Source organism: Drosophila grimshawi, unplaced genomic scaffold (assembly GCF_018153295.1).
Source record: "Drosophila grimshawi isolate 15287-2541.00 unplaced genomic scaffold, ASM1815329v1 contig_1367, whole genome shotgun sequence".
Classification (NCBI taxonomy): Eukaryota; Metazoa; Arthropoda; class Insecta; order Diptera; family Drosophilidae; genus Drosophila; species Drosophila grimshawi.
In genome coordinates, this window is record NW_025062889.1 from 2546746 (window position 1) to 2570355 (window position 23610).

The 23610-nt window shown below is 40.3% G+C and overlaps 7 protein-coding genes across 14 annotated transcripts; 4 read left to right on the plus strand and 3 right to left on the minus strand.

Moving 5' to 3' along the window:
* Positions 1–191: 191 nt before the first annotated feature.
* Positions 192–2371, minus strand: LOC6568682 (fatty-acid amide hydrolase 2). The gene is made up of 4 exons (XM_043215698.1): positions 2045–2371; positions 1765–1984; positions 386–1582; positions 192–333 (listed from the first exon to the last, which is right to left on the minus strand). The coding sequence occupies exons 1-3, from the start codon at positions 2246–2248 to the stop codon at positions 399–401; spliced, it is 1608 nt and encodes a 535-aa protein (XP_043071633.1). The 5' UTR covers positions 2249–2371; the 3' UTR covers positions 192–333; positions 386–398.
* Positions 2372–5576: 3205 nt separating this feature from the next.
* LOC6568681 (cytochrome b5 reductase 4) lies at positions 5577–7516 on the plus strand. The gene is made up of 2 exons (XM_001995075.3): positions 5577–6925; positions 7001–7516. Exons 1-2 carry the CDS (start codon positions 5607–5609, stop codon positions 7323–7325), a joined length of 1644 nt encoding a protein of 547 aa, XP_001995111.1. The 5' UTR covers positions 5577–5606; the 3' UTR covers positions 7326–7516.
* A 252-nt stretch (positions 7517–7768) lies between these two features.
* Positions 7769–12777, minus strand: LOC6568680 (succinate dehydrogenase [ubiquinone] flavoprotein subunit, mitochondrial). Of its 3 annotated transcripts, none has more exons than XM_032740874.1 (6): positions 12734–12777; positions 12520–12599; positions 8944–10356; positions 8680–8882; positions 8464–8614; positions 7769–8264 (listed from the first exon to the last, which is right to left on the minus strand). In XM_032740874.1, exons 2-6 carry the CDS (start codon positions 12574–12576, stop codon positions 8085–8087), a joined length of 2004 nt encoding a protein of 667 aa, XP_032596765.1. In that variant the 5' UTR covers positions 12577–12599; positions 12734–12777; the 3' UTR covers positions 7769–8084. The 3 variants fall into 3 exon arrangements, with proteins under 3 accessions (XP_032596765.1, XP_001995110.1, XP_043070684.1); XM_001995074.2 differs by having other exon boundaries at positions 12662–12752; XM_043214749.1 differs by lacking the exon at positions 12734–12777 and adding an exon at positions 12694–12716.
* A 226-nt stretch (positions 12778–13003) lies between these two features.
* Positions 13004–13485, minus strand: LOC6571974 (protein CTLA-2-beta). The gene is made up of 2 exons (XM_001998096.3): positions 13401–13485; positions 13004–13327 (listed from the first exon to the last, which is right to left on the minus strand). The coding sequence occupies exons 1-2, from the start codon at positions 13437–13439 to the stop codon at positions 13133–13135; spliced, it is 234 nt and encodes a 77-aa protein (XP_001998132.1). The 5' UTR covers positions 13440–13485; the 3' UTR covers positions 13004–13132.
* A 397-nt stretch (positions 13486–13882) lies between these two features.
* Positions 13883–15635, plus strand: LOC6568678 (facilitated trehalose transporter Tret1). The gene is made up of 2 exons (XM_001995072.3): positions 13883–15398; positions 15455–15635. The coding sequence occupies exon 1, from the start codon at positions 14036–14038 to the stop codon at positions 15359–15361; it is 1326 nt and encodes a 441-aa protein (XP_001995108.1). The 5' UTR covers positions 13883–14035; the 3' UTR covers positions 15362–15398; positions 15455–15635.
* Positions 15636–15976: 341 nt separating this feature from the next.
* On the plus strand, positions 15977–17950 carry LOC6568677 (facilitated trehalose transporter Tret1). Of its 2 annotated transcripts, XM_032741016.2 has the most exons (2): positions 16154–16375; positions 16545–17949. In XM_032741016.2, the coding sequence occupies exons 1-2, from the start codon at positions 16218–16220 to the stop codon at positions 17398–17400; spliced, it is 1014 nt and encodes a 337-aa protein (XP_032596907.2). In that variant the 5' UTR covers positions 16154–16217; the 3' UTR covers positions 17401–17949. The 2 variants fall into 2 exon arrangements, with proteins under 2 accessions (XP_043072296.1, XP_032596907.2); XM_043216361.1 differs by having other exon boundaries at positions 15977–17950.
* Positions 17951–18074: 124 nt separating this feature from the next.
* LOC6568676 (transmembrane protein 164) lies at positions 18075–23418 on the plus strand. 5 transcript variants are annotated; one of them, XM_043216362.1, is made up of 5 exons: positions 18075–18091; positions 21480–21872; positions 21936–22128; positions 22530–22630; positions 22703–23418. In XM_043216362.1, the coding sequence occupies exons 2-5, from the start codon at positions 21543–21545 to the stop codon at positions 23054–23056; spliced, it is 978 nt and encodes a 325-aa protein (XP_043072297.1). In that variant the 5' UTR covers positions 18075–18091; positions 21480–21542; the 3' UTR covers positions 23057–23418. The 5 variants fall into 5 exon arrangements, with proteins under 5 accessions (XP_043072297.1, XP_032596906.1, XP_032596904.1 ...); XM_032741015.2 differs by lacking the exon at positions 18075–18091 and adding an exon at positions 18494–18577 and having other exon boundaries at positions 21463–21872; XM_032741013.1 differs by lacking the exon at positions 18075–18091 and adding an exon at positions 18494–18577.
* The last annotated feature ends 192 nt before the right edge of the window (positions 23419–23610 follow it).

Consider the following 23610-nt stretch of genomic DNA (forward strand, 5'->3'; position numbering starts at 1 on the left):
TATGAGCTTACACATTATATCTAATATTATGATTAAGAACATAGATTGTATACAAAAGTTAGACAGTATAAATAGCAATTAAAACGACATCGAAATTTTGATTTTACGAGGCACTAAAAATGTTGTACATTTTCTAAATATGTATATATTTGTGGGACTTTTCACACACAACAATTACAAATTATACACACTACAATTTATAATTTAGTGGGATAGTTGTTGTTAAATTGATTTTTGCTTTGGTGGGTTAATTGCGGGGCCCCCGAATACAATAATTACTAATAAGCTAGGATACATTTATACACCTAAATGTGTATGATTGGGTATATATATATATATACATATATATTTATATATATATATATACATATATATTTATATATATAGTGTAATCCTCCTCACAATTGGACCTCGGGACGCGTCCAGCCGCCAAAGGCACGCTCCAGCTCCTCGGCGACGGCCAGACACAAGCGATCCTCATTGAAATTGGCAATAACTTGGACACCCAACGGCAATCCTTCGCTGCCCAGACCAAGTGGCACAGCTGTCGCTGGGAAACCCAACACATTCACAATGCCCGTGTAGGAGAAGTTAATCGGACGCACGATGGGCTCGTTATGATAGGGTGCCACCGTAGGATGTGTGGGATAGATGAGGACACCATTATCACCCAGCAGCTGTTGCAATGTGGCACGCAACTCATCCCGCTTGGCCACCAGATGTTTGTACTTGGACGAGCCATGCTGACACTGCGCATTGTCCATCAGTGCAGTTGTCAGGCCAATAAATGTGTGCTTCGAGGCGCCCACAAACCACTTGAGCAGCTCCAGATGTGTGTTGATGTCGTAGCGTAAATCACCCAGTTGGAAACTGAAGCCATGGCCGGAATTGTCACGCATATTCGCAAACCAAATGGCAGCCGATTGACGCATTTGTGGCAATTGAACGCGTTCCACTTGCCCATCGCCAAACTTCTTGTTCAGATGCTCGACAATGCGACGCATGGCCACCTTCAGATCCGTATCGACGTCAGAGACCAGCCGACCACCGCCATCCGACTCCTGATAGAAGAACTTTAGCTTCTCCAGTGCAACGGGTTCGTTGAGACGCAACAGCTTCGCCTGCTCACCGGCCATAATCTGGAGCATGGGTCGCAAATCCTCGGCAAACCGAGACATTGGTCCCAGACCCAAAAACGTGTTCTGCTCGGCACTGAACGGTGTGGGAAACTGGCCCTTATTCGAGACAATCAGTTTGCTGGGCTTGTGGCCGAAGATGCCATTGAAGAAGGCCGGCATCCGTATGGATCCACCAATATCGGAGCCCAGACCAAACGGTGAAGCGGCTGCGGATTGAACACAACCCTCGCCGCCGCTGGAGCCGCCAACAATGCGATTCGTGTCGTAGGCATTCCGTGTCCTGCCGTGCACCGTATTATTGCTCTCCCACCACATGCACACCTCTGAGACATTGGTCAGCGCAAAGGGAATCGCTCCAGCCTGGCGCATCAATGCCATCGCATCCGCATCCTGCTCCGCACGCACTTCCCGACGCACATACAAGCCAGACGTGTGCAGCATGCCTGCCAGAACGATATTAATAAGTTATAGTTCAGCTTATATTTAAACTGGATTGCAGAAGCTACAGGGTATCTTAGCTACACTCAAATAATTGTCCTGAAAACTGGGAAGTTATTCTTGTTTTCTTTTTTTAAATAAGGTATTTGTTGTGTTTAGCAAGTGTCGTTGGAAGTTGAAAACATACCCTTCACTGAAATACAATCCTTTGTTGTAATGGGCACGCCCAAGAATGGCTGCTGTTTGGCCAGTTGCTCCGAGGTATATTTGCCAGATTTGATGAGTTCATCCGCTGCAGTTGCCTCTTTGAGTGCCTCATCGTAGCGCTCATCGACGACACAGTTGAGCAAAGGATTCACTTCCTTGACACGCCGGATAAACGACTCCAAAACCTGAACGCTGCTGAGCTGTAAAATAAAATAAGAAAGAAATTAGAGTAGGAAATAAAGTTTTTTTTTTTCACTTACTTGTTGATTGCGAATTTTGGCTGCCAATGCTGTAGCAGATTCAAGCAGAATGGGATCCGTAATGGGCGGCATTTTTTCACCTCTCGCCCCATAAATTAAGCGGAAGAAGAAACGAAAGCAGGCCTGCAACAGGTTAAAGAAAAAGGCACCCAATTTCCGGCTTAGTGGAACGCGGCTCGCCTCCGTCAACTGCTTGTACGCCATGGTGTTATTCTGATATGGAATGTGTATGTATATATATTTTTATATATATATATTTATATTTATTTCTGTTAGCAGTGGATATTTATTATTATTGTGTTCCCCTTGCTCTGGCCCATGTGTTGTCTTCGACTGCAAAAAGGAAACAAAGCGAAAATCAAATTCAGCAAAACTAAAGAAATCTTATGAGCAGTAAAGTGTTTTTGTGGCAATCTTGTGTAAACAATTCCATAAACACAAATATTCCATATGTGTATATAAAAAATATATATATACTTATATAGATATAGTATCTGTTTTATCTGGTTATGATTATATATTAAGCCAACAGAGCATTTACAGCTTTTTAACATACATACGTTCAACGTTAAGCTAACAGAGCATTTACATCTGCTTAACAGTGTATAGAAACTTTCAAATATATTTCAAATACAACTCGAAAATGTATTGCAGCTTTAGCAGCTATATTATCTCTGAACCCGGAAATATTAAAGTCTTTTGTCAACTATAAACTGATCAACTGATCAAGCGTTATACAACTATAATTTATCTGTATAGCAAGCGGTTTTTTTATAGACTGAATTCCTGCTTATAATTGCCCATTAGAGCTGCATATAAATGAACAATCGTATGCACTTATTTATAGCTAAATGGATAGCAAGAATATTAAATAGATTTTTGAAATGCGAAAACAAATTGCTCAACGCACGCTGGATAAAGAAAAATAAAAATATCAACAACAGCAGAAGAAGAAACATTGCTCTAAGGCCTTCAATTGTTAACAGCCCACTTAAAAACCACCACGTTCCTCACACACACACACACATAGAAATATATATATGTTTGTGTGTGTAAAATGGATCGCTAAACAATACGCGTGAGTCATGACAATGTTTATCAAGTTTACGACGTCTGAAATTTGTAACATGACTAAACAGCCAGCCAGCAACGGATAACGGATATCGGATAGGAGAGGCGCCAACTATCAAACGATTTTCGCAAAAAATAAACAAATAAATCATAATAGATTAGTTATTGAGTGTGCTTGATCGACGGCCAAGTACCCCTTAACACATTTAATGCACTCCATTTTATAATGCATTTAATTATAATTGTAATTAATTATATGATAATTATTGTTTAGAAGTGGCTTGCTTGACTCAAGCACTCCTTGTATTCTACAAGTGTGCAATGTCCATTTCGCCATTAAATTTACAACTGCCTTTGTTTGTGGATAATTAAAAAAAAACGAATATTTTGAGCTTAATATATAGTGGATTATTGATAATGTAGGTATTTGGCTTTTTAAGTGGACATAGATCTGAGATAAGCACAACAACACAAAAAATCAAACACAACGGACAAGGTTCATCATACGCATATCTATACAGATTATTATTTTTGTTGCCATATGCAGAGCTGTAATCGTATTTCTTTATCTTATCGTCTACCGAGGTTTAACTTAGCAGAGCAACCAAAGTCAACGGCACAGTACGAAGAGTTAACAGTCAATAGTACAAACAAGCAAAAAATAAAAATAAATAAATATAGGAAATTCAACAGCAACGATTTGATGTGTTTGAAACGATAACAAATGAGTCATTGACTCACATAGTTTACGATACGTAGCAGCTGCAGTTGTCATGCCTCAAAAGCAACAAATGAAACTAATCATAATATTTAACATTGAGCATGCGTAACAAAGCAATCTATATTGAACATGTTTTAAATAAAATATACAGGGTATTTTCACGCGTCTGCATTCGAAAGGATTAACTCAAAGCTTTCGCTCTCTCTGTCTCTCTCGCTCGCTCTCACTGCAAGTGAGCAAGTCTCCGTCAAGTTGAAGGTCGCCGGCTGAGTTTTTGTCTTGTTCTCTTTGCTCTCTTTATTCTTATCTCGTTTTGCGTAGTTTTGTCTGTCACTGCCATGACTTGAAACATGTCCATTGTTGTTGTTGTCACACTTTTTCAGATGTTGGAAGCATATCGCAATTTTGTTGAAGCAATGTTTGTTTTCTTAATAAGTTTAATTGAATTGCCAGTCTTGGGAAATGGGCCCGCATCAATTTACACATGGCAACAAATAAGTTGAGCAAACACATACAAGCACATATGTATAAAGAAATCAACAATAAATAGTCGTATTAGACAAGTTCAAAATATTATCATTGCCAGCATAATGGGCAAAGAAAAACGGATTGTTGGAAACGATAAGATTGCCGACAAAATGAGCAATTTGAAATTTGGGAGTAATTTGCATCTACGATTGTGATTTATGAAAGGCGCGTTTTACAACATTATTATTAACACTTGTTGCATGTGTGAAGGAAGGAAGAGAGCGAGAGAGAGAGAGAGGGTGAGAGCTTTTAACTTTGCGTGCCAAAGAGAAATAAAATGTGAATTTGCGTGCGTAGCTAATTAATTGTCCAGTTCGTAAAACAGCGAGATGGGGTGGGAGCAAAAGTGAAATGAATAACTGTCTGTGTGGGAGTGTTTGTGTGGCGGAAAGGTGGCAGAAAGCAAACGAAACGACCGGCAAGCTGAATTCTGAAAGAATGGCCAATGACGTCATGCAATAAAAGAAATATGTTTCCAATAAGAATTATACATTTCAATGCCATATGTAATATAACAGGAACTACGATAATAATCTGCCGTCGTTAAGGTCAGCTGCAGCAATGCACACACACACAGCACCAAACACACACATATACACAACTGCTGTTTAAGTTGTCATAATTATGTATTGCATAAAAACATTAGATTTCGCACGCTGTTCAAATGGGAACCGGTTCAACTAAAGCGCCAATTTATACTTATCATTCGATTCTACACTCTACATACACGCTCACACACACGACACACACATAAATAGACACACACTTGTTTGACAAGAGCACACAATTTCCTAGATTTGAGGTAATAGCTATTGGAAATGCATACACAGGAAAATTAGATACAAATCAGACACATCGCGTGTAAGAATTTTTACCCGCAAAAACGCAATGATCCAATCAGCTGACCGACTCGTTGTAAACTGAACAAATTGCCGCTCGCTTGCCAGCAGGCACTTGAGTGTAGGCCAGTATGCATCTCACTTGAAATGTTAATAAAATGTTGATGCTTGATGAAATAAACAAAAGCGATTGCTGATTTATATAATTAAATAATATATGTAATGAAATGATATTATAAATATATATTAAGGTTTATTATTATTACACAAGATTTTATTTTATCTATTTTGTAAATATTAGTTTTAGCCGCTGTATCGATGGCATAAACAGCTGTTTAACAGCAGTAATCGATATGCGCCATTGATCAGCTGTTTCAGCTTGCAAACAATAACAATTAAAAATATGGGCGATTCCACTCTAAAACTACCAGGAGCAGCGGCAGCTCCACTCAAACCACCTGCTGTAGCAGCTTTATCCGTGAGCAGCCTGCAGCTGCCCAGTTCAGCGCCTCAGAAATTAACATCCGCTGCCAGCAATGGCAATGTCTCTGGTTCGGCAACAGGTAATCCTCGTAATAAATGCGCCCTCAAACCGGGCTATTCCCTGATGAGCTGGATACGCTTGTGCAATTCGGGTGCGGATCTTTCAGGCACGGCGGGTCGTGTTGTGCCCGTGAGCAGAACGGAGCTGGCCCGGCACAATCAGGTGAATGATGCCTGGATGGCAATAAGAGGCAAGGTTTTCAATGTGACACGCTACATGGACTATCATCCGGGCGGAGTGGATGAACTGATGCGTGGCGTTGGACGCGATGCCACCAAACTATTCGATGAGGTGCACGCCTGGGTAAACTATCCCCAGTTGCTGGGCAAGTGTTATGTGGGTCCACTCAAGGACACAGTGGCCAGCAAAAAGGCAACAGACGCGGAGCTCCTTCGACTGCCGCCGCCGTCGGCTCCAGCGGAGCTAAAGCCACGCTTCGATTGGATACAACAGCGACGGGAATTGACGCTCTATTTTTATACGCGTCGCTGGGCCAATCCTGGTGTACTCCTTAAGCGCAAAACGGCTGAGGAGCTGGAGGTGCGTGTGCAGCTGGCAGAGATTTGGCATCTCTACAACTTTAAGCTCCATAGTGGCATCATTTGGCCACCAAAAGCTTTACGTGTGAGTCCAGAAACTGGAAAAATTGAACTGGTGCTCAGCAAGCAAGAGGAGCAGCCTTGGAGTAGCTATGGCAGCCATGAGGCCAGCAAGACGAGCGGAGCGCCGGAGGAGGAGCTTTTGGATTTCATGGTGCAGCACTGCAGCCACTTTAATCACGACTCGTTTGAGCTGTGTTTGGAGAGCGTTGAGCAAGAGTTGCTGCTCCATCTGCCAGTTGGCTATCACCTCGATATTGAGGTGCCCCATAATGGAGAGCGAGTGCAGCGCAGCTATACACCAGTGCCACACAACTGCCTGCTGGCTGAGGCATACTCATCCTCATCCTCTCCAAACAGTCAACGATTTCTCATCAAGCACTATGAAAACGGCATCGTTTCTAGTCAACTAAATCAACTTGAAAGCGGTGGCAATTTGCAATTGACCCTGCCACGTGGCAACTTTAATTTAGCCCAGCTGGAGGCACATCGTCATATTCTGCTCTTGGCCGCTGGCAGTGGTCTGACGCCCATGCTGAGCCTGCTACGACCGCTGCTCGAGCGGCACACAAATCGAATGTGAGTTGCTCTTAAATTAAATTAAATTCTAATATTTTTTTTAAATATTTCATATTTATATTTATATACCCACAGTGAACGCCTGCAGCTGCTGTACTTTAACAAAACCCAAGCGGACATTTGGTGGAAGGATAAACTGCTTGCCTTGCAGTCCAGCGATGAACGTTTCCTTTGCCAGCACATTTTGTCCCAGGAGGTCGAGGAACAGCCTCCAACTCCAAATCAAAATACTCGCATTTGTCCGGAGCTGTTGGCGCCACTGTTTGAGCAGCAGCAGCCGCTGGGCGAACGTTTCAGCTATGTGGCTATTTGTGGACCTACTGGTTTCAATACAGCTGCCCTGGACTCCTTGAGGAGATTAGAATTTAAGCTGACGAATGTGCATGTTTTTCAAGGCTAAAAATTAAGTATTTGTTTATATTAGTTTACAGTGGCATAACAGAATCGTTGGCAACAGCCGTTTAACAGCGATTATCGATAAGTGATTTCGATTACAGCTGTTGAGCCGCCAAACAATAACATTTAAATTAGGTATTTGTTTATCCGGATTTTTCTGCATATATTTGTTTTGCTTGCAGGTTAATCAAAAATTATTTTTTTTTTTCATTTTTAGCACATTGTTTTTTATTTAGTTTTTATTATATATATTTTTTTACATATTTTTCTTTCAATAATTTAATAAGTTTAACAAATACTAAAAATTGTTATTCCTGAAGTTTTTTTTTTTTGTTGTTTTTGTTGATTTTTATACAGAAAACGCGTCGTTGCCACTGTCGCAAATTCCATTTGACTAAAATTCGCACAAAAATGTCGTTTTAGGATTGAAGTTTAAACAATATCAAATAACATTGTAAAATATATATGATTTGTATAATTATTGTGGAGAGCGTTGGTAAGCGTACAAATTCAAAATATATAGATATATATATGTATATATATCAATTATTAAACATTGTTCATTTTGGGTACATCAAATCGGAGAAAGCGACAGCAAACGAGTTGAAAAGGATTTGTTTTAAGTATTGCAGCACTTCAATTTGCGACTTGAATTTTCAACAGACACCGACAGACACAGCAGTTAAGTAAACTCGCGAGTGTGTATGTGTGAGAGTGTAAGTGTGTGTGTGTATGTGTGTGTGTGTAGTTGTTAGCCATTGGTTTAATAGGAGCGAATTGCTGGCGGCACCGTTTCCACCTCCTGATCGAGCGTTGAATCGATGACAGGTCTGTATTTGAGGTCGATATCACCCTGCTCGTTGGTAACCCAGGCTAGGGTATGCTTGCGCCAGTGCTGCTCAACGGGCTTCTTCGTTTGGCCATCCACGGGCTTGCTGTAATCCTGCATAATTGGTAAAAGATAAATATTTATTGTAGTTATGTAGTTAACAGCTGCAGAACTAAAGACTGTAATAACAAACGTAACATAACATATACAGCACTGTACATAACATACGATACCGATATCGATAACTGCTTACAGTAGATGAGTTCAAATTGTGTGTTTGCAACGATGATTCAAATTTAAATTTTCAACTCACATATTCATCGATGCGCGTCTTGAAATCTTCGCGAGCATGTGCGCCACGCGACTCCTTGCGCGCCTCGGCGCCAACAATGGTCATCTGTGCATTGGCCAGCAGATTCTGCAGCTCCAGTGTCTCAATCAGATCCGAGTTCCACACAAGCGATCTACAATGTAATTGATTAACATCTGATATTTATATACATATAATATTTAGAGCATTTCTACGCACTTGTCGATCACTTTGACGTCCTGGAATTGCTTGTAGATCTTTTTCATTTCTGCGACGCCCTTTTGGAGGATGGGTCCATCGCGGAATACGGCGGCATGGTTCTGCATGCAACGCTGCATCTTGAGGCGCAGATCGGCTGTGCTTATTTGACCATTGGCATGGCGCAACTTATCCAAATTGGCCACCGAGAACTCGCCGGCATTCTGCAATGGAATTGGAAATGAATTGGATTTCTAATTGAAGCTCATATTAGTTTAGACTTACATCCTTGATCGTTGGCGCCGGTGCACCGGGTTTGTTCTCCTCGGCAATGGTTTTTGCGCAGGCACGTCCAAAGACAACCAGATCCAGCAGGGAATTGGCACCCAAACGATTGGCACCATGCACCGAGCTGCAGGCAGCCTCACCGGCAGCATACAAACCAGGCACAATTTTATCTTCACCGTTCGCACCGATGGTGAGCACCTGGCCACGATAGTTGGTGGGTATGCCACCCATATTGTAATGGACCGTGGGCAGCACAGGAATCGGTTCACGGGTCACATCCACACCGGCAAAGATCATGGCCGTCTCGGAGATGCCGGGCAAACGTTCCGCCAGCTGTTTGGGTGGCAAATGATGCAGTTGCAAGAAGACATGATCCTTATCGGGTCCAACGCCACGACCCTCCATAATCTCAATAGTAATCGAGCGTGAGACGACGTCACGAGAGGCCAAATCCTTGGCAACTGGCGCATAGCGTTCCATGAAGCGTTCACCCTTCGAATTGATGAGATAACCGCCCTCACCACGGCAACCCTCGGTAATCAGACAGCCAGCTCCATAAATGCCCGTCGGATGGAACTGGACAAATTCCAAATCCTGCGAGGGCAGACCTTGACGGGCCACAAGAGCAGTACCATCACCGGTGCACGTATGCGCCGAGGTGCACGAGAAGAAGGCGCGTCCATAGCCACCGGTAGCAATTACCGTATTCTGTGCACGGAACCTATGCAAACTGCCATCCTCCAGATTAATGGCCAAAACGCCACGACACTCGCCCTCCTCAAAGATTAGATCCAGCGCGAAATACTCGACAAAATAATTGCAATCGTAACTGAGGGATTGACCGTAGAGGGTGTGCAACAGGGAGTGACCTGTGCGATCGGCGACGGCACAACATCTGTGCGCCTGTCCACCCTTGCCAAACTTCAGACTCTGACCGCCAAACGCACGCTGATAGATCTTGCCGTCCTGGGTGCGGGAGAAGGGCATGCCGTAGTTCTCCAGCTCGATGACGGCCTTGGGCGCCTCGCGTGTCATATAATGGATGGCATCCTGATCGCCCAGCCAATCGCTACCCTTCACCGTATCGTACATATGCCATTTCCAATCGTCCTGCTCCATATTACCCAGTGCCGCATTAATGCCGCCCTGGGCGGCTATCGTATGTGAACGTGTTGGGAATAGTTTCGTGATGACAGCCGTGCGAAAGCCTTCGGCGACCAATCCGAATGCAGCACGCAATCCTGAACCGCCGGCGCCGACAACGATTGCATCGTAAGCATGATCGATAACCGGATATTGCTTGGAGATCGCATCCGGATTGGCGGATTTCGTCTGCTGCTGCTGGCCGGGCGTTATGTGATAGCTGCGCTGCTGCGACTGCGTCGATGCGGCAATTGTTGCCACACGCTGCTGCAATTTGACAAATTGTACAAACTTGATTAGTTTCAATTACGAGAGATTTTCTACTACTATGTTTTAAAGTTTGACAGGTCTTATGACTGTCTAATATATTGTATAATTGTTTTCCTTATTTTTTGCTTATTCGCTAATCAAGCTAATAAAAAATAATTATATTCTATAACTACTAATCAAAAGAGTAGCAAAACTTTATATCAAGCCAAAATGTGCCTATGTAGCTAAAGTATACACGGCAACACTTATTCATATAGAGTGGCAAATTATAGTTTTAACTGCGAGAGATAAGTACACACAAGATATTTACTCCCCTAATGCATGATGAGAAAGCACAGTAAGCACTTAAAAGATTGTATAGTCGTTTCTTCTCGTTTTGTTTTGTGTTTTAATAAACACAATGTACTCTTTCACTGCAGCTCGCTCTTAGTCCAACTTTATCTGCATCATAACTGTGCCAATTTTATGTAAGAACGGCAACACTTAACTTATTTTGGCAATATATACAGTGTTAACATAAAAGTAGCAAAACTTTATCGCATGACTGAGTCTTAGTTTATTTATGTATACACGGCAACACTTATTTAGACAACTTGACTAATTGCAAGTTGATTAATTTCAATTGCGTGATAAGCACGCAAAAGATCATAATAATATATAATGCTAAAAGCGGCTTCAGGTTTTATAATTGTTTTTCTTTATTCCATAATCAAGGTAATAAACAATAAATATACCTATATAAATGCAGCTGGTTTCTAGTCAAAAGAGTAGTAAGAGTTAGTACCCAGTCTACAATATGTATTTTGTGTACACACAGCAACACTAAATTTATTTTGACAATTCGACAAATTGCAAGTTGATTAGTTTCAATTTCCAGAGATAAGCACGCACAAGATCATAATAATATATATGTATGTACAATACTAAAGCAATTTACTTTTCTATTGCATGTCAGGTTTGATGATTGCGGAATTGTTTTTTGCCCTAATCAAGCTAACAAATACAATAAATATGTTATATAACTGTTAGTCAAAAGAGTAGGAATAATTTGGCCTAAGCTTAATTGTGCAAAATATGTTTAGTGCTTATATGCACAGCTGGCCATTTTAATCAAGAGCAGCAAAACTTAATCCCACGCCTAACTGTGCTTTAGTTATTAAAGTATGTTGTAGTGCATGTATTTTATCTAAACACGGCAACACTTAACTTATTTTGGCAATTTGCACAGTTAGGCGCGTGTCAATACATATAGATTTTAATACATCAAATGCGATAAGATGACTTTCGCTTTATTTTGTTTTGCCCAAATGTTTCCATTAACACATGCACAATTCTACATGACACACACGCTACACTCACATTTGAATATGTATGTGTGCATGTGCAGTATACAGAGAGAGAGAGAGAGAAGAGAGAGCCGCTCACATCTGGGAATATTTGCGATTTGTGTTACCTTACTTATTATTAGCGTAAAGCGGCGCTTTTGAAAAACGCACCGACCACAAGCAATTCGATGGGTTATGTAATAGTAATAGTAAGTAGTAGTTGTAGTAGTTGGCATCAGCATTAGATCAGATCAGTTATTTTTTTCCAATTGTATAATCAGCTGTAGAACAGCAGACGCGCCTCTCTTCCACACTTGGGCATTTGTGTGGAATGTTGTCTGGGGGCCTTATCAGCTAAGGCAGGCGCATTAGTAGCACATTAGTGGGAAACACTGACACAAAGATTAGCACAAACTTTTTTTTCGGCTGCCCAAAACTAGTTGAATAGAGCGAGGGGACGGGGGAATCGCAGCGGGTGTGTTTGTCTACGTGCAACATAACCTCTGATAGTCAGCTTATTGCTTACTGCACTTTTGCCCTCAATGGTTCTGTTAATGACGACACAGATGCAGTCAATTATTGCATGAGTTCAGTTTACGCAATGTTGCTGTTGCTGATTCTGCTGTTTCCATATCGTGAGGTACAAAATTTATCAAATTACATAACACTGCCAGCGGTAGCGGAATTTTTTTTGTCGGGCGCTTCTTGTTGGGTTTTTTGTTTGCTCAAAGAACGACAGCTTATTTGAGTGGAGTTGGTTATTTAGTCACACTAATGGACATCTTCGTCGATTGCATTATTATTATTTGTTGTGGGGACCGACCTGGCTACCTACCATGGAGTTGACCGCATTTTTGGCCAAAATCGATGGCACTCGCGTAATTTTGTACATTTTGTAGGCTGTTCTTGCTGGGTCTGCAATGAAAGATGCACTTTAGATGAATTTAATTAGAACGCGCGCCACACGGTTGAGTTACAATTGATTAGAATAGAAAACGAAAACCAGTACGTGTTTGTGCCAATGTGATTAAAATGAAAAGTTTACAAACTTTTAAAAGTTATATGTCGACTGCAGTGTGGCCCGAGTTAGGAAAACTGGTAAATACATTCGATAACAGGGTTGCATTAAATCATCGCACGCGTTGCGCTTATCGATATTTTGTATGTCAGCTGTTTGAAACAATAATAAATGCCTTGCGTATAAGATTTATCACTCTCCCCAAGCTCATTATTAAGAGTTCTAAGCGTTTACCACTATAACAATGCTTATAAATATAGAAAAATAGCAATAAATGCAGAAATAAATCAACAGTTGCCAATTCATAGTGTGACCAAATCAAAGGATTGCTTTATACAGCTGTTTATTTGTATTATCGGCGTGGGTAAAAAATTACATACAAAATATACATGATTAAAATATTTTACGAGATTCGTTTAAATGCATTCAATTATTTCTTCCTCGAGCCACACATCATCTCGTATTCCTCCTTGGTAAAGTCCGACATATGATTAATGCCCATTGTCCATGTAACCTCGCCGCTTTCATATTTCTTATTATGCTCCTCGACTTTGGCCTTGGCCTTCTCGTACAGCGAACGACGTATTTGATCCTCGTCTTTATCGTAGCTCTTCTTGTGCTCAGTCTAGAAACAACAAAGGGCGTTAATCATCATGATATTGCGTATTTGGTTTTTTCCATATCAATATCAATATTACCTTATACTGAGCCCACTCATCGTCTGTTACGAGCGACATGTTTGCAGCTTTAATTTTTAGATGAGACTAATAAAAGTAATGCACAATTTCAAATTCAATTTCGATAAGGTTCAATGTGATTCACCAATATATACTATATAAGCCAAACACAGCAAAACAATGCAATATCAAACAATGTTAACTGCACTGGCGTGAAGTTGGCTGCATGTTATTTAACATACATTCAGCCGACTGTAAATGCTTAACAGTGATGTGGTGAATATATATTTTCAATTTACTTTGGTGTCATTTTTATGTGAGACTAATCGAATAAATCTATAATATTTTTCAATGTGATTTATTAAGTTTTTAAGCAACACAATTCAATATCAAGCTCAGTTAACTGCACTGTCGTGAAGTTGGCTGCAAATCTCTAATCATTTTAACTTTTATTTTGCTGTCAATTTTCGACAAAATCATTAATTGTTTTAGGGAGCTGAAGCGCACTTCACCTTAGCATCGGACAAAGCGAGATCATTTTATTTATTTCAGCAAATAAATGTTTGTTTATTTTTTTCAAAATTGTTTTCTACATATGTCGCTTGGAATAATTTTCCATTTTGTCGAAATTCCAAGTTTAAAAAAGTAGCCAGAAGATGGGCGTGATAAAGCAATATATTGCCGGCCTATCAGCAGCGTTTGGTGCCTTCTGCTTGGGCGCCTCGATTGGATGGTCGGGACCCATGGAGCAGCCTATCGTTTCGGGTGACGCATACAAATTTTCGGTTAGCGGCGATGATTGGGGCTGGATCACTTCGATGTTGACATTTGGCGCTGCCTGTATGTGCATCCCAGTTGGCATTCTGATTGCCGCCTTTGGACGCAAGCTGATCATGTTAATACTGGTCATACCATATATGATCGGATGGATATGCATCTTTGCCGCCAGAAAGGTGTTCATGCTGTACTTGGGGCGATTCATAGTTGGCGCCTGTGGCGGCGCCTTCTGTGTCACAGCGCCCATGTACACCACAGAGATTGCCCAATTGGAAGTGCGTGGCGTTATGGGTTGTTTCTTCCAGCTGCTGATTGTGCATGGCATCCTTTATGGTTTTATTGTGGGCGGACTCTTTTCTCCAATTCTCGTCAACATCTTGTGCGGCATATTGCCAGTGATATTCTTTCTGATATTCATGTGGATGCCCGAATCACCCGTTTATCTCGTCCTGAAGGGCAAAACCGACTTGGCAGAGAATTCAATGAAATGGTTGCGTGGCAAGGATGCGGATATCAGTGGAGAGATGTCCGCCATGGCTGCGGAGGGTAAAAAGGAGAAGGCCACCGTTAAGGAAGCATTCTCCCGTAAGACCACACTCATTGGACTATTTATAGCCATAGTGCTGATGTTGCTGCAACAATTGACGGGCATCAATGCGATACTCTTCTATGTGACCAGTATTTTTGAGCAGGCCGGCACAGGATTATCGCCATCGGCGTGTACAATTCTAATTGGAGTTGTTCAAGTGTTTGCAACAATTGTCGCAATATTGCTTATCGAGAAAGCTGGACGCAAACTGTTGCTACTGATATCGGCTGCAGTCATGGCTATCACCACCTTTGTGATGGGTCTCTATTTTCAGATTCTAATGGAAAAGAATGTTGGCTGGTTGCCCGTGTTGGCCATTAGTTTATTCATCATTGGCTTCTCGCTGGGATTTGGTCCAGTGCCTTGGCTAATTATGGCCGAACTCTTTGCAGAGGATGTGAAGCCGGTTTGTGGTGCTGTCGTTGGCACGAGCAGTTGGCTCTTTGCTTTCTGTGTGACGAAATTGTTTCCGACTTGTCTGGATGTTTTCGGTCCCGCCGCATCATTTTGGATATTTACCGCTTTTGCAGTTGCCGCCTGTGCCTTCATTTTATTCTTTGTGCCGGAGACAAAGGGTAAAACATTGGATGAAATCCAGGGCTTACTTGGCGGTTAGCTAATTCAGATGATTGCAGCATTATATATATCGTATGGTATGTATGAGAAGCACGACTCGACATTTTATTTGAATTTATGCTCTCTTCCACAGATATATATGTGTATATATTGGAAAGGATCCATATGTGATGCACGAATTGATGTAATGCGAGTAGTTGTGTGAGAGAAGGGACTTGAGCAGTATTGCAGATATTATATACAGATAATTCTAATGTTAACGAGATGTGTAAAGATGAGTAAATGTGCTGATTTCAGATTTATTGGTAAGGTCATTGTTGCCGTTATTGTTGTTGTTGTTCCCGCAGGGTAATAAAATAATGGAATAATTAAAGAACCGGAAAGAGAAGCTGATCTAAGCTTGAACATCGAAATTCAAGCAGTTTGATATCGATAAGTGGATGGCTACAGAAAATGAGTAAAGATAATTGAATTTAATTGATTAAGAAAATCTATATGTAATTATAAGTAAATGCGCTGAGTTCAGGCAAGAAGAATGTGCAATCAATCGATTAATTCTATTTATTTATAATGAGAAAATGGAGAATATTGGAAGAGCATTTGCTGAGCTCAAGCTGGAATGACTAGCAGTTATCAAGTACAAAAAAATTAATTTTGTGCCTTTTTTAGGATAAGTAAACAAAATTTTTGTGTCGAACTCGAACGTTCTTTTTGACACTATTTAAATATATGTATATATATATATAGCCGGAAATGGGCATCATAAAACAATATGTGGCGGGCACAGCGGCATCCCTTGGTGCCTTCTGTTTGGGCACCTCGATGGGATGGTCGGGACCCGTGCAGCTGTCCATCCTCTCGGGTGAGGCATACAGGTTTCCGGTCAGTGCCGATGAATGGAGTTGGACGGCCTCGTTGTTAACCCTTGGAGCTGGTTGCATCTGTGTTCCAATTGGATTCCTGATTACGGCATTTGGTCGAAAGATGATAATGCTGGTGCTGGTGTTTCCCTACCTGTTGGGCTGGTCCCTTATCATAGGAGCCTATTCCGTAGGTATGCTAATGGCTGGACGCTTCCTAATGGGCTTTTCGGGTGGCTCCGCTTGTGTCACAGTTCCCATCTACACAACCGAAATTGCCGAGATTAAGTCCCGTGGAATTATGGGCTGTTTTTTTCAATTATTTTTTGTGCTTGGCGTTTTGTATAGCTTCATCTTTGGCAGCCTGCTCGAGATGAAAACCTTTAATATCCTGTGCGCCATAGTGCCAATGATCTTCTTTGTGGTATTCCTGTGGATGCCCGAATCACCCGTTTATCTGGTGCAAATGGGCAAATCCGACAAGGCGGAGAAAGCATTGAAATGGCTACATGGCAATGATGCGGATATCAGTGGAGAGATGTCCGCCATGGCAGCTATGGGCAAAAAGGAGAATGTATCCTTCTTACAGGCTCTGTCCAGGAAGACGACACTCAAAGGATTATTTATAGCAATAATGCTGTTGGTATTCCAACAGTTTACGGGCATCAATGCGATTCTCTTTTATGTGACCAGTATTTTCGAGAATGCCGGCACCGGATTATCACCCTCAACATACACAATCATTATTGGACTGGTCGCAGTTGTGGCCACAATTCCATCGATGGTGCTTGTGGAGAAAGTTGGTCGCAGCATTTTACTAATTATTTCGGGTGGATTGATGTGCCTGACCACCTTCACAATGGGTGTATATTTTAGGTGGCTCAAGGATTCAAATGTCGGCTGGCTGCCTGTGTTGGCCATCTGTTTGTTCATCATTGGATTGCAGTTGGGTTATGCCCCTGTTCCCTGGCTAATTATGGCCGAGCTCTTTGCGGAGGATGTGAAGCCAATTTGTGGTGCAATTGTTGGCACCTGCAGCTGGCTGTTTGCCTTCTGTGTGACCAAATTGTTTCCCATGTGTTTGCATCATTTAGGTTCCGCTGCCACCTTTTGGGGATTCGCATTCGTCTCTTTGTTATCTTGTGTCTTTGTTATTTTTGTGCCGGAGACAAAGGGCAAAACTTTGGATGAAGTTCAACGAATGCTCGGAGGAAACTGATCTTGAGAAATTATATATGTAAAATGATGATAAATCCTGCTTTTAGAGATTATTATTAAGGGAGCGCTATATTGACTATATTCACCTTTTATGGAAGGACTAGAAACATTTGTAGGATGTGTATTCAATATAATAAGAAAACGGATAACAATTCCGTTATTGAAATAATGTTCGTTTGGATTACTTCTCATGATATATATTTGAACTACACTCGTAAGTATGTGGAGAGATGGCCTGCAATGGAATGTATAAAGGAGAAAGAAGTCTTTGGCGAGCGGAATATATTTTTATGTGTCAATAATCGTTCTTATCTCGGATTTAACTATCACCTCGAAAATATTGATTGCTTTTGGTGTCTATTAACGGAAATTATATTTTAATCTGGTGGTATTATAGATAGATAATAGGTTATCATAATGTTTTATTGATCTATACAAGCAGCAAATATAATTTAACAGAATTAACAATTGATGTGCAGTTATCGTGATAAGTATGGAAAACTTGATTAATATCGATAACAGCCGCATGGCGCTCTCTCTGCAGACAATGATGGTTTTGTTTTAGAGAGAGGGAGAGTGTAATTGCCGTTAAAAATCCAATCCAACAAGCGTAAAATAAATGCAGATAAGATAATAAAAGTATGAAAAGGCTGTCTTTTATTGTATTGCTACCTTCTCTTCCATTTGAGCAGGTGAGTCCAATTACCTTTAGCGTTATTTTTGATTACCGTTCGTCTGCCATCGATTTATCGATTAGATTTGTTAATAAACAAAAGCACTTCACTTGTTTCCACCTTAAATGACAAAATACACACATTCCCATCACTTCAAGGTCAACGGTTATTAAAACAATGCAGAGAGGGGGCAGGGCGCTGCAGGGAGATGTGCAGCGAGGGTCTGTTAATATTCGTTCAATGTCGAAAATGTGAATCATTGCTGCATTTGAACTAATTCGATATTGCTGCATTGCTCAATTGTTGTTGTTGTTCATTGTCCATTGTCCATTGTCGACGTCGACGTCGTCGCTGACGTTGTATAACTGTAGTTGTTAATGTTATGGTTCTCTTTTTGTCTTCTTTAGTATACGCTTAATTACAGTTATGTGTGCGCCGTTGCCTGTCGCGGACGCTAACGGTAAAATCGACGTCAGATTTGTTTAGATTTAAAAACTCAACGAGGTAAATAAATAAATAATAATTAATATTTATTTGAAAGAGATTTGTAAAAATATATTATTAAATCTAATTATTATGTGTAAAACATATATTTGACTATATATAAATTATTAATTAATTTTTCTTATAATTTACAATCGCGAAAGCTTTTCTCGTCAGATCATCGTGTTTTTTGTACGTTCGTGTTCGTATTTTGTGTGTACTTATAATCCAATTTGTGGTTGTCGCATTATATTATACTATACTATATATGAACGCATTTATCTGCATGCATTCATTCACCACTTGTGTACTTGTTTTGAGCAATAATCAGCACAGAGTCCAATTATGCGTCCAACTTATCAGCAAAAGGAGAATCAAGAACATTGCACTATATAATATATGTAATCTACTTACATTTAAAGAACTACGAGTTCAAAAGTTGTTTAATACCTCTAGTGGTAAGATTTACCAATGATCAGTGCCGAATTTGTATGGTGAGTTTGTTCGTTTGTTTGCTGTAAAATTATAATTCCACCACGCTGCTCCTTGCTATGAACTGATGCTTTACATTCATGTCATTTGTTTGTATGTGTATATATGTGTGTTAAGCTTTCACATAGATTAAGTTTTTGACAACTGTTCTTCGTCTGAGCAAAATAGCATTCTCCATATGTTTACTACAGTCGCTACTCATGCATTGTTTTGGCGCCAAATTGCCAGCAGCCGCTGCTTTTCTGAAAGTTCTCATGTGAGAGCAAAAAGTGTGTGAGTGTGCGAGAGAGCGAGAGTAAGTAAAATGGCTGCGCAAGCGAGCGCTGCTGTGGTGAACTAGAACCAAATATATGGTGAATGTAATTGTATTGTAATTGTAAGGACAAGTCATTGGGGCAACATGATTTAAGTTTTTAGTTTTAAATTAATTGTTTATCATAAACATTTAAAGTACAGTTTCAATCAGACTGGGATTTATTTCATATTTTATTTTACAAGCCAAAATATTAAAAAAAAATCTTAGCAAATTGCTTTGACAATTCAAAATGCCCGACAAGAAAGGAGTCAAAATAACAAAACAGAATAAGTGCCGGAAACAACCCCCAGGTCCCAGTGGAGGATAAAAACAGAGTCCGTTAGTGCGTCCGTCAGTCAGTGAGAGTCGCAGCCGCATTCGCAGTTGACGTCGCGGCGCGTTTTTATTTTAAGCTCAAAATACAATTTCTATTTTTTCCTCCACACACGAGACAATTTCGCAATGGGCATTTCATAAGTGAGCATAAATATATAAATAAATCAAGAATATATGTCGCATATATAATCAAAACAAACAAAAAATTGTGCATTTTGCGATGGCTATAGTGAAAATTACGAGAATTTTTTTTAAATGTCGCGTTGAGCGTTGAATGGGAAACCACGTGAATCTGCTGAACTTACACTGAAAGTGAGCTATAATTAAATACAAGTGCATATATATTTATGTTATATATATGAACATATAAATATTTCATGAGATTATTGATTTTATTTGAATTAAACTGCACATATTGAAAAATCGAATTAGAAATGGCTGCTGCTTGGCGTGGCGCCCTCTGCCGTACAACTGCGGCAAACAGCTGACAAAACAGCAGCGCTTCAGCAAGGCCAGTGTTGCCCCTCCCACGCCGCTCACCAATCGCTCTATCTCCCTCTCCCTCTCTCCTGCGTGCTCTTGACAATGAAAAGCTCAATCGTTGTCTGTTTGCATGTGTGAGCTGCATATTTGCATGAGTGTGTGTGTGTGCGCTGTAAAGTAGGCTTTAAAAGATTTAACATTGGAATAGTTATTTATGTATATGGATTTATTTTTAGTTGTTTGTCCAAGCCAAAATGGTAGACTGCGCTCTCCTTGGGCGTTTTGGGATCTGGCACACACTAACACACTCACACAGCCTGGGCAACGTGCCAAGTTTAGTCGCAACTGCGGCATCTGTCAACGTTTTGACAACAATTCATTGCGATATATACACAGACACACACACACACACACACATTTATATATGTATTTGTGTAGCAGCTGACCTTTTTTGTTATTTTCCTGTTTGCTGCCCAAGAAAAGATAAAAAAAACAGAGAAATTCAACAAGCTGGCCACACAATGCGCATGCCACGCCCACCCCGCCTACTCCTACAAATTTGACAGCTGGTCAATCAAAAAAAATGGGGTGGCGGGGTGTGGTGTGGTGTATTTGGTCTGCCTGTGCACCTGTGCCGCATTAACTGTAGTTGCTATTTGCTTATCGTTGCATGATTTCCGGTAAAACAGCCACCAAAATAAACAAAACAAAAGAAAAAGTGTCTGCTTCACAACGAAGCTTCTATACTCTTTTTCAAAGGTTGAAACTAACATTATACTCTCCGAAAAAATGGCCTTAAAATCTACTTAAAGGGAAAATTGCACTTACAACTAGAAATTTTTTCTTTTACATATATGTAATCCACAATACATAATTCTTAAAGTTCAGTTACATAAGTATATATTTAAAATAAAATGAGAAACAAAATGCTATATAAAATTATTTTCAAATTCAAATTACTTGAGCTTTAATTTTTAAAATATAATATTATACTTTAAGCTTTAAGCTACCCAACGTTTTTTAAACAAACACAAATTTAATTTTGTGAATATATATTTATCTTTTGGGTTCTGTTCCTTTGTCGATTACATCAAGGTGTATTTAGGGTTTGTTGGGGTTTTACTTAAACTGCAAAGCCTGGAAAGGAGTGGGCGGAGGAGAATAAGGAGTAAGAGGCATGCGCCAGTAAAACAAACAAACAAAAAAACAAATTTATTTTTCGGGTTGTTAGCAGCACGCAATGCGGTTAATTTTTAATATAGAAGAATAAGTACAAAAGTTTTAGTTTAACCGTAAAAAGTTTCTTTACATTTCCAGAGTCAATCGAAAACTTGAGTTAAACGAAAGACAAGCAAAAGAAACTGATTTGTTATAATCAATATGGACTGGGATTGGGCAGTTGGCGGCATCACGGATGATATACCCCGTACAACGGGTGCGGAGTGCATCAATTATATGACGGATCGACGTCGCTGGACAGAATCGGCGCTACTCTGCGCCCTATTCGTCTACATCATGCACAGTTCGTGGAAACAACTGGCACCCATCCGTTTGCCGTCGCCACATGAGATACAGAAATCACACAGTCCGATGAGATTATTCCTGCTGATCAGCATGTCCATCGTCTTTGGCATCGAGATGGGCTTCAAGCTGGCGGGTCGCTCAATGATCTTCACCCTGAATCCGTGCCATGTGCAAACCTGCCTCCAGGTTAGTTTTTTTTTTTTAAATTATTTATGTATCTATATGGCTAATGGTATTCTCTTGGCTTAGATCTATTTGCTGGCTGCCAAACCGACGAGGACGACAACTGCCTTGTTTCGCATTCAGATGAGCAACTTGAATGGACCCTTTCTGGCATTTATCTTTCCCGAGGTCGAGGGACGCACCTATCCCTTTGAGCAGGCCGCCTATTGGATACAGCACGCCCTGCTCTACATCATACCCATTTACATCTTGAGAAGCGGTAGGTGATTCTATTCTACTCAAGGAAGCTGTCTGTCTGTGTAAGCAAGCTGATCTCAGAGAGATTATAATAACCAGAGGCTTAAAGTTTGGTATATAAGTTCTCGTATACCCTACGCAGTTCAAGTTTATTTCATTTCATCGATAACTGCACCCGTTTCAGTACTTTGATAGAAATCGATTAACGATAGCTTAAAATACACAATTGTAAAGTTATAGGGAAATATAGATATATAATATACCTAAACTTATCGTAGATAAACATCACAAATTTTCTTGATATCTCATAAGAAACACATATGTTGTTTCTTATTTGCATGTTGAAACCAACTGAAATCAAGTCGAGCACTCTCGACTGCATTATTCCAAATGTATTTTGAAATAAGATTTTTATACTTTTAGGTGCCTATACAGTTGAGGATTTGGGTGACTTCAAGTGGTCCAAAATCGGCACCGCCTTCATGCTCTTCTATCATTTTGCGTTGCTCTCCCCGCTATCCATAGTAAGTGCCGATCAGCAGTAATTGCTATTTATATATATATATATATATATACATTTTGTATCTCTTTAACAGCTTACTGGCATTAATCTGGATCATATGCTGTGTGCGGCGATGTCGGATCCGTTTCAGGGTCAAAACTATAGACTCTTTGCGTGTTGCCATCAGGCGATGCTTTGTCCGCTGCTCAGCAAGGGAACTGCTCTGATCTTTGGCTCCAGGAAGAGCAGATCCAATGAGAATGGCATACACAATAATGTTGCGCTTAGCAGCGAGAACTATGCCCCAATATCGGATGCCATCTATCATCAGTTGCAGCAACAGCAGCAGCAACAGCTACAGCAGCAACAGTTGCAACAACATCAGGATTATGTTTCTGCGGAATCGTTGGCGGGAGAATATCGGATGCCGACAACTAAGATTGACTAGTATAGCGCCAATTTGTGGCAAATTTTATTTATATTCGATGCGACAAGTCAATTTCTAGTTTATTACACAATTTGCCTGAATTTCGTCAATGATTTATGAAGATTTCGATTGCTCCCCCAAAGCAAATTTGTAGTTAGAAGCGTAGCAAAAGAAAAATGGGGGGAGGGGTATGTTAAGTGTACATACAATAAATATATAATATTTACAATATTATAATAAATTTAAGGCTAATTGATTTATGCTCATCGAGGTTCTACTTCTAATTAATGGCAACAGTTCGAAATGTTCTTGTTCAATTATTGTACTATTACTATTTAACAATTAGTTTGTCGTATAAAATCAAAATATTTATTAACGTTTAACTAAACTTATTACAATGTGTACAATTTTTTAAATATAAGCGCCCAAAAACCAATAAATAATCAGACTCAAAGCAAAGTTTTGAACGGGGCGCCATTTGCAGGCTTGTCCGGTCACCTTAATCTACTTAAAAGCTTGCTGGCAATGCTCTCGATAACTAAAATGTTAAGTAACAGCAGCTGTTAAATTTTCTT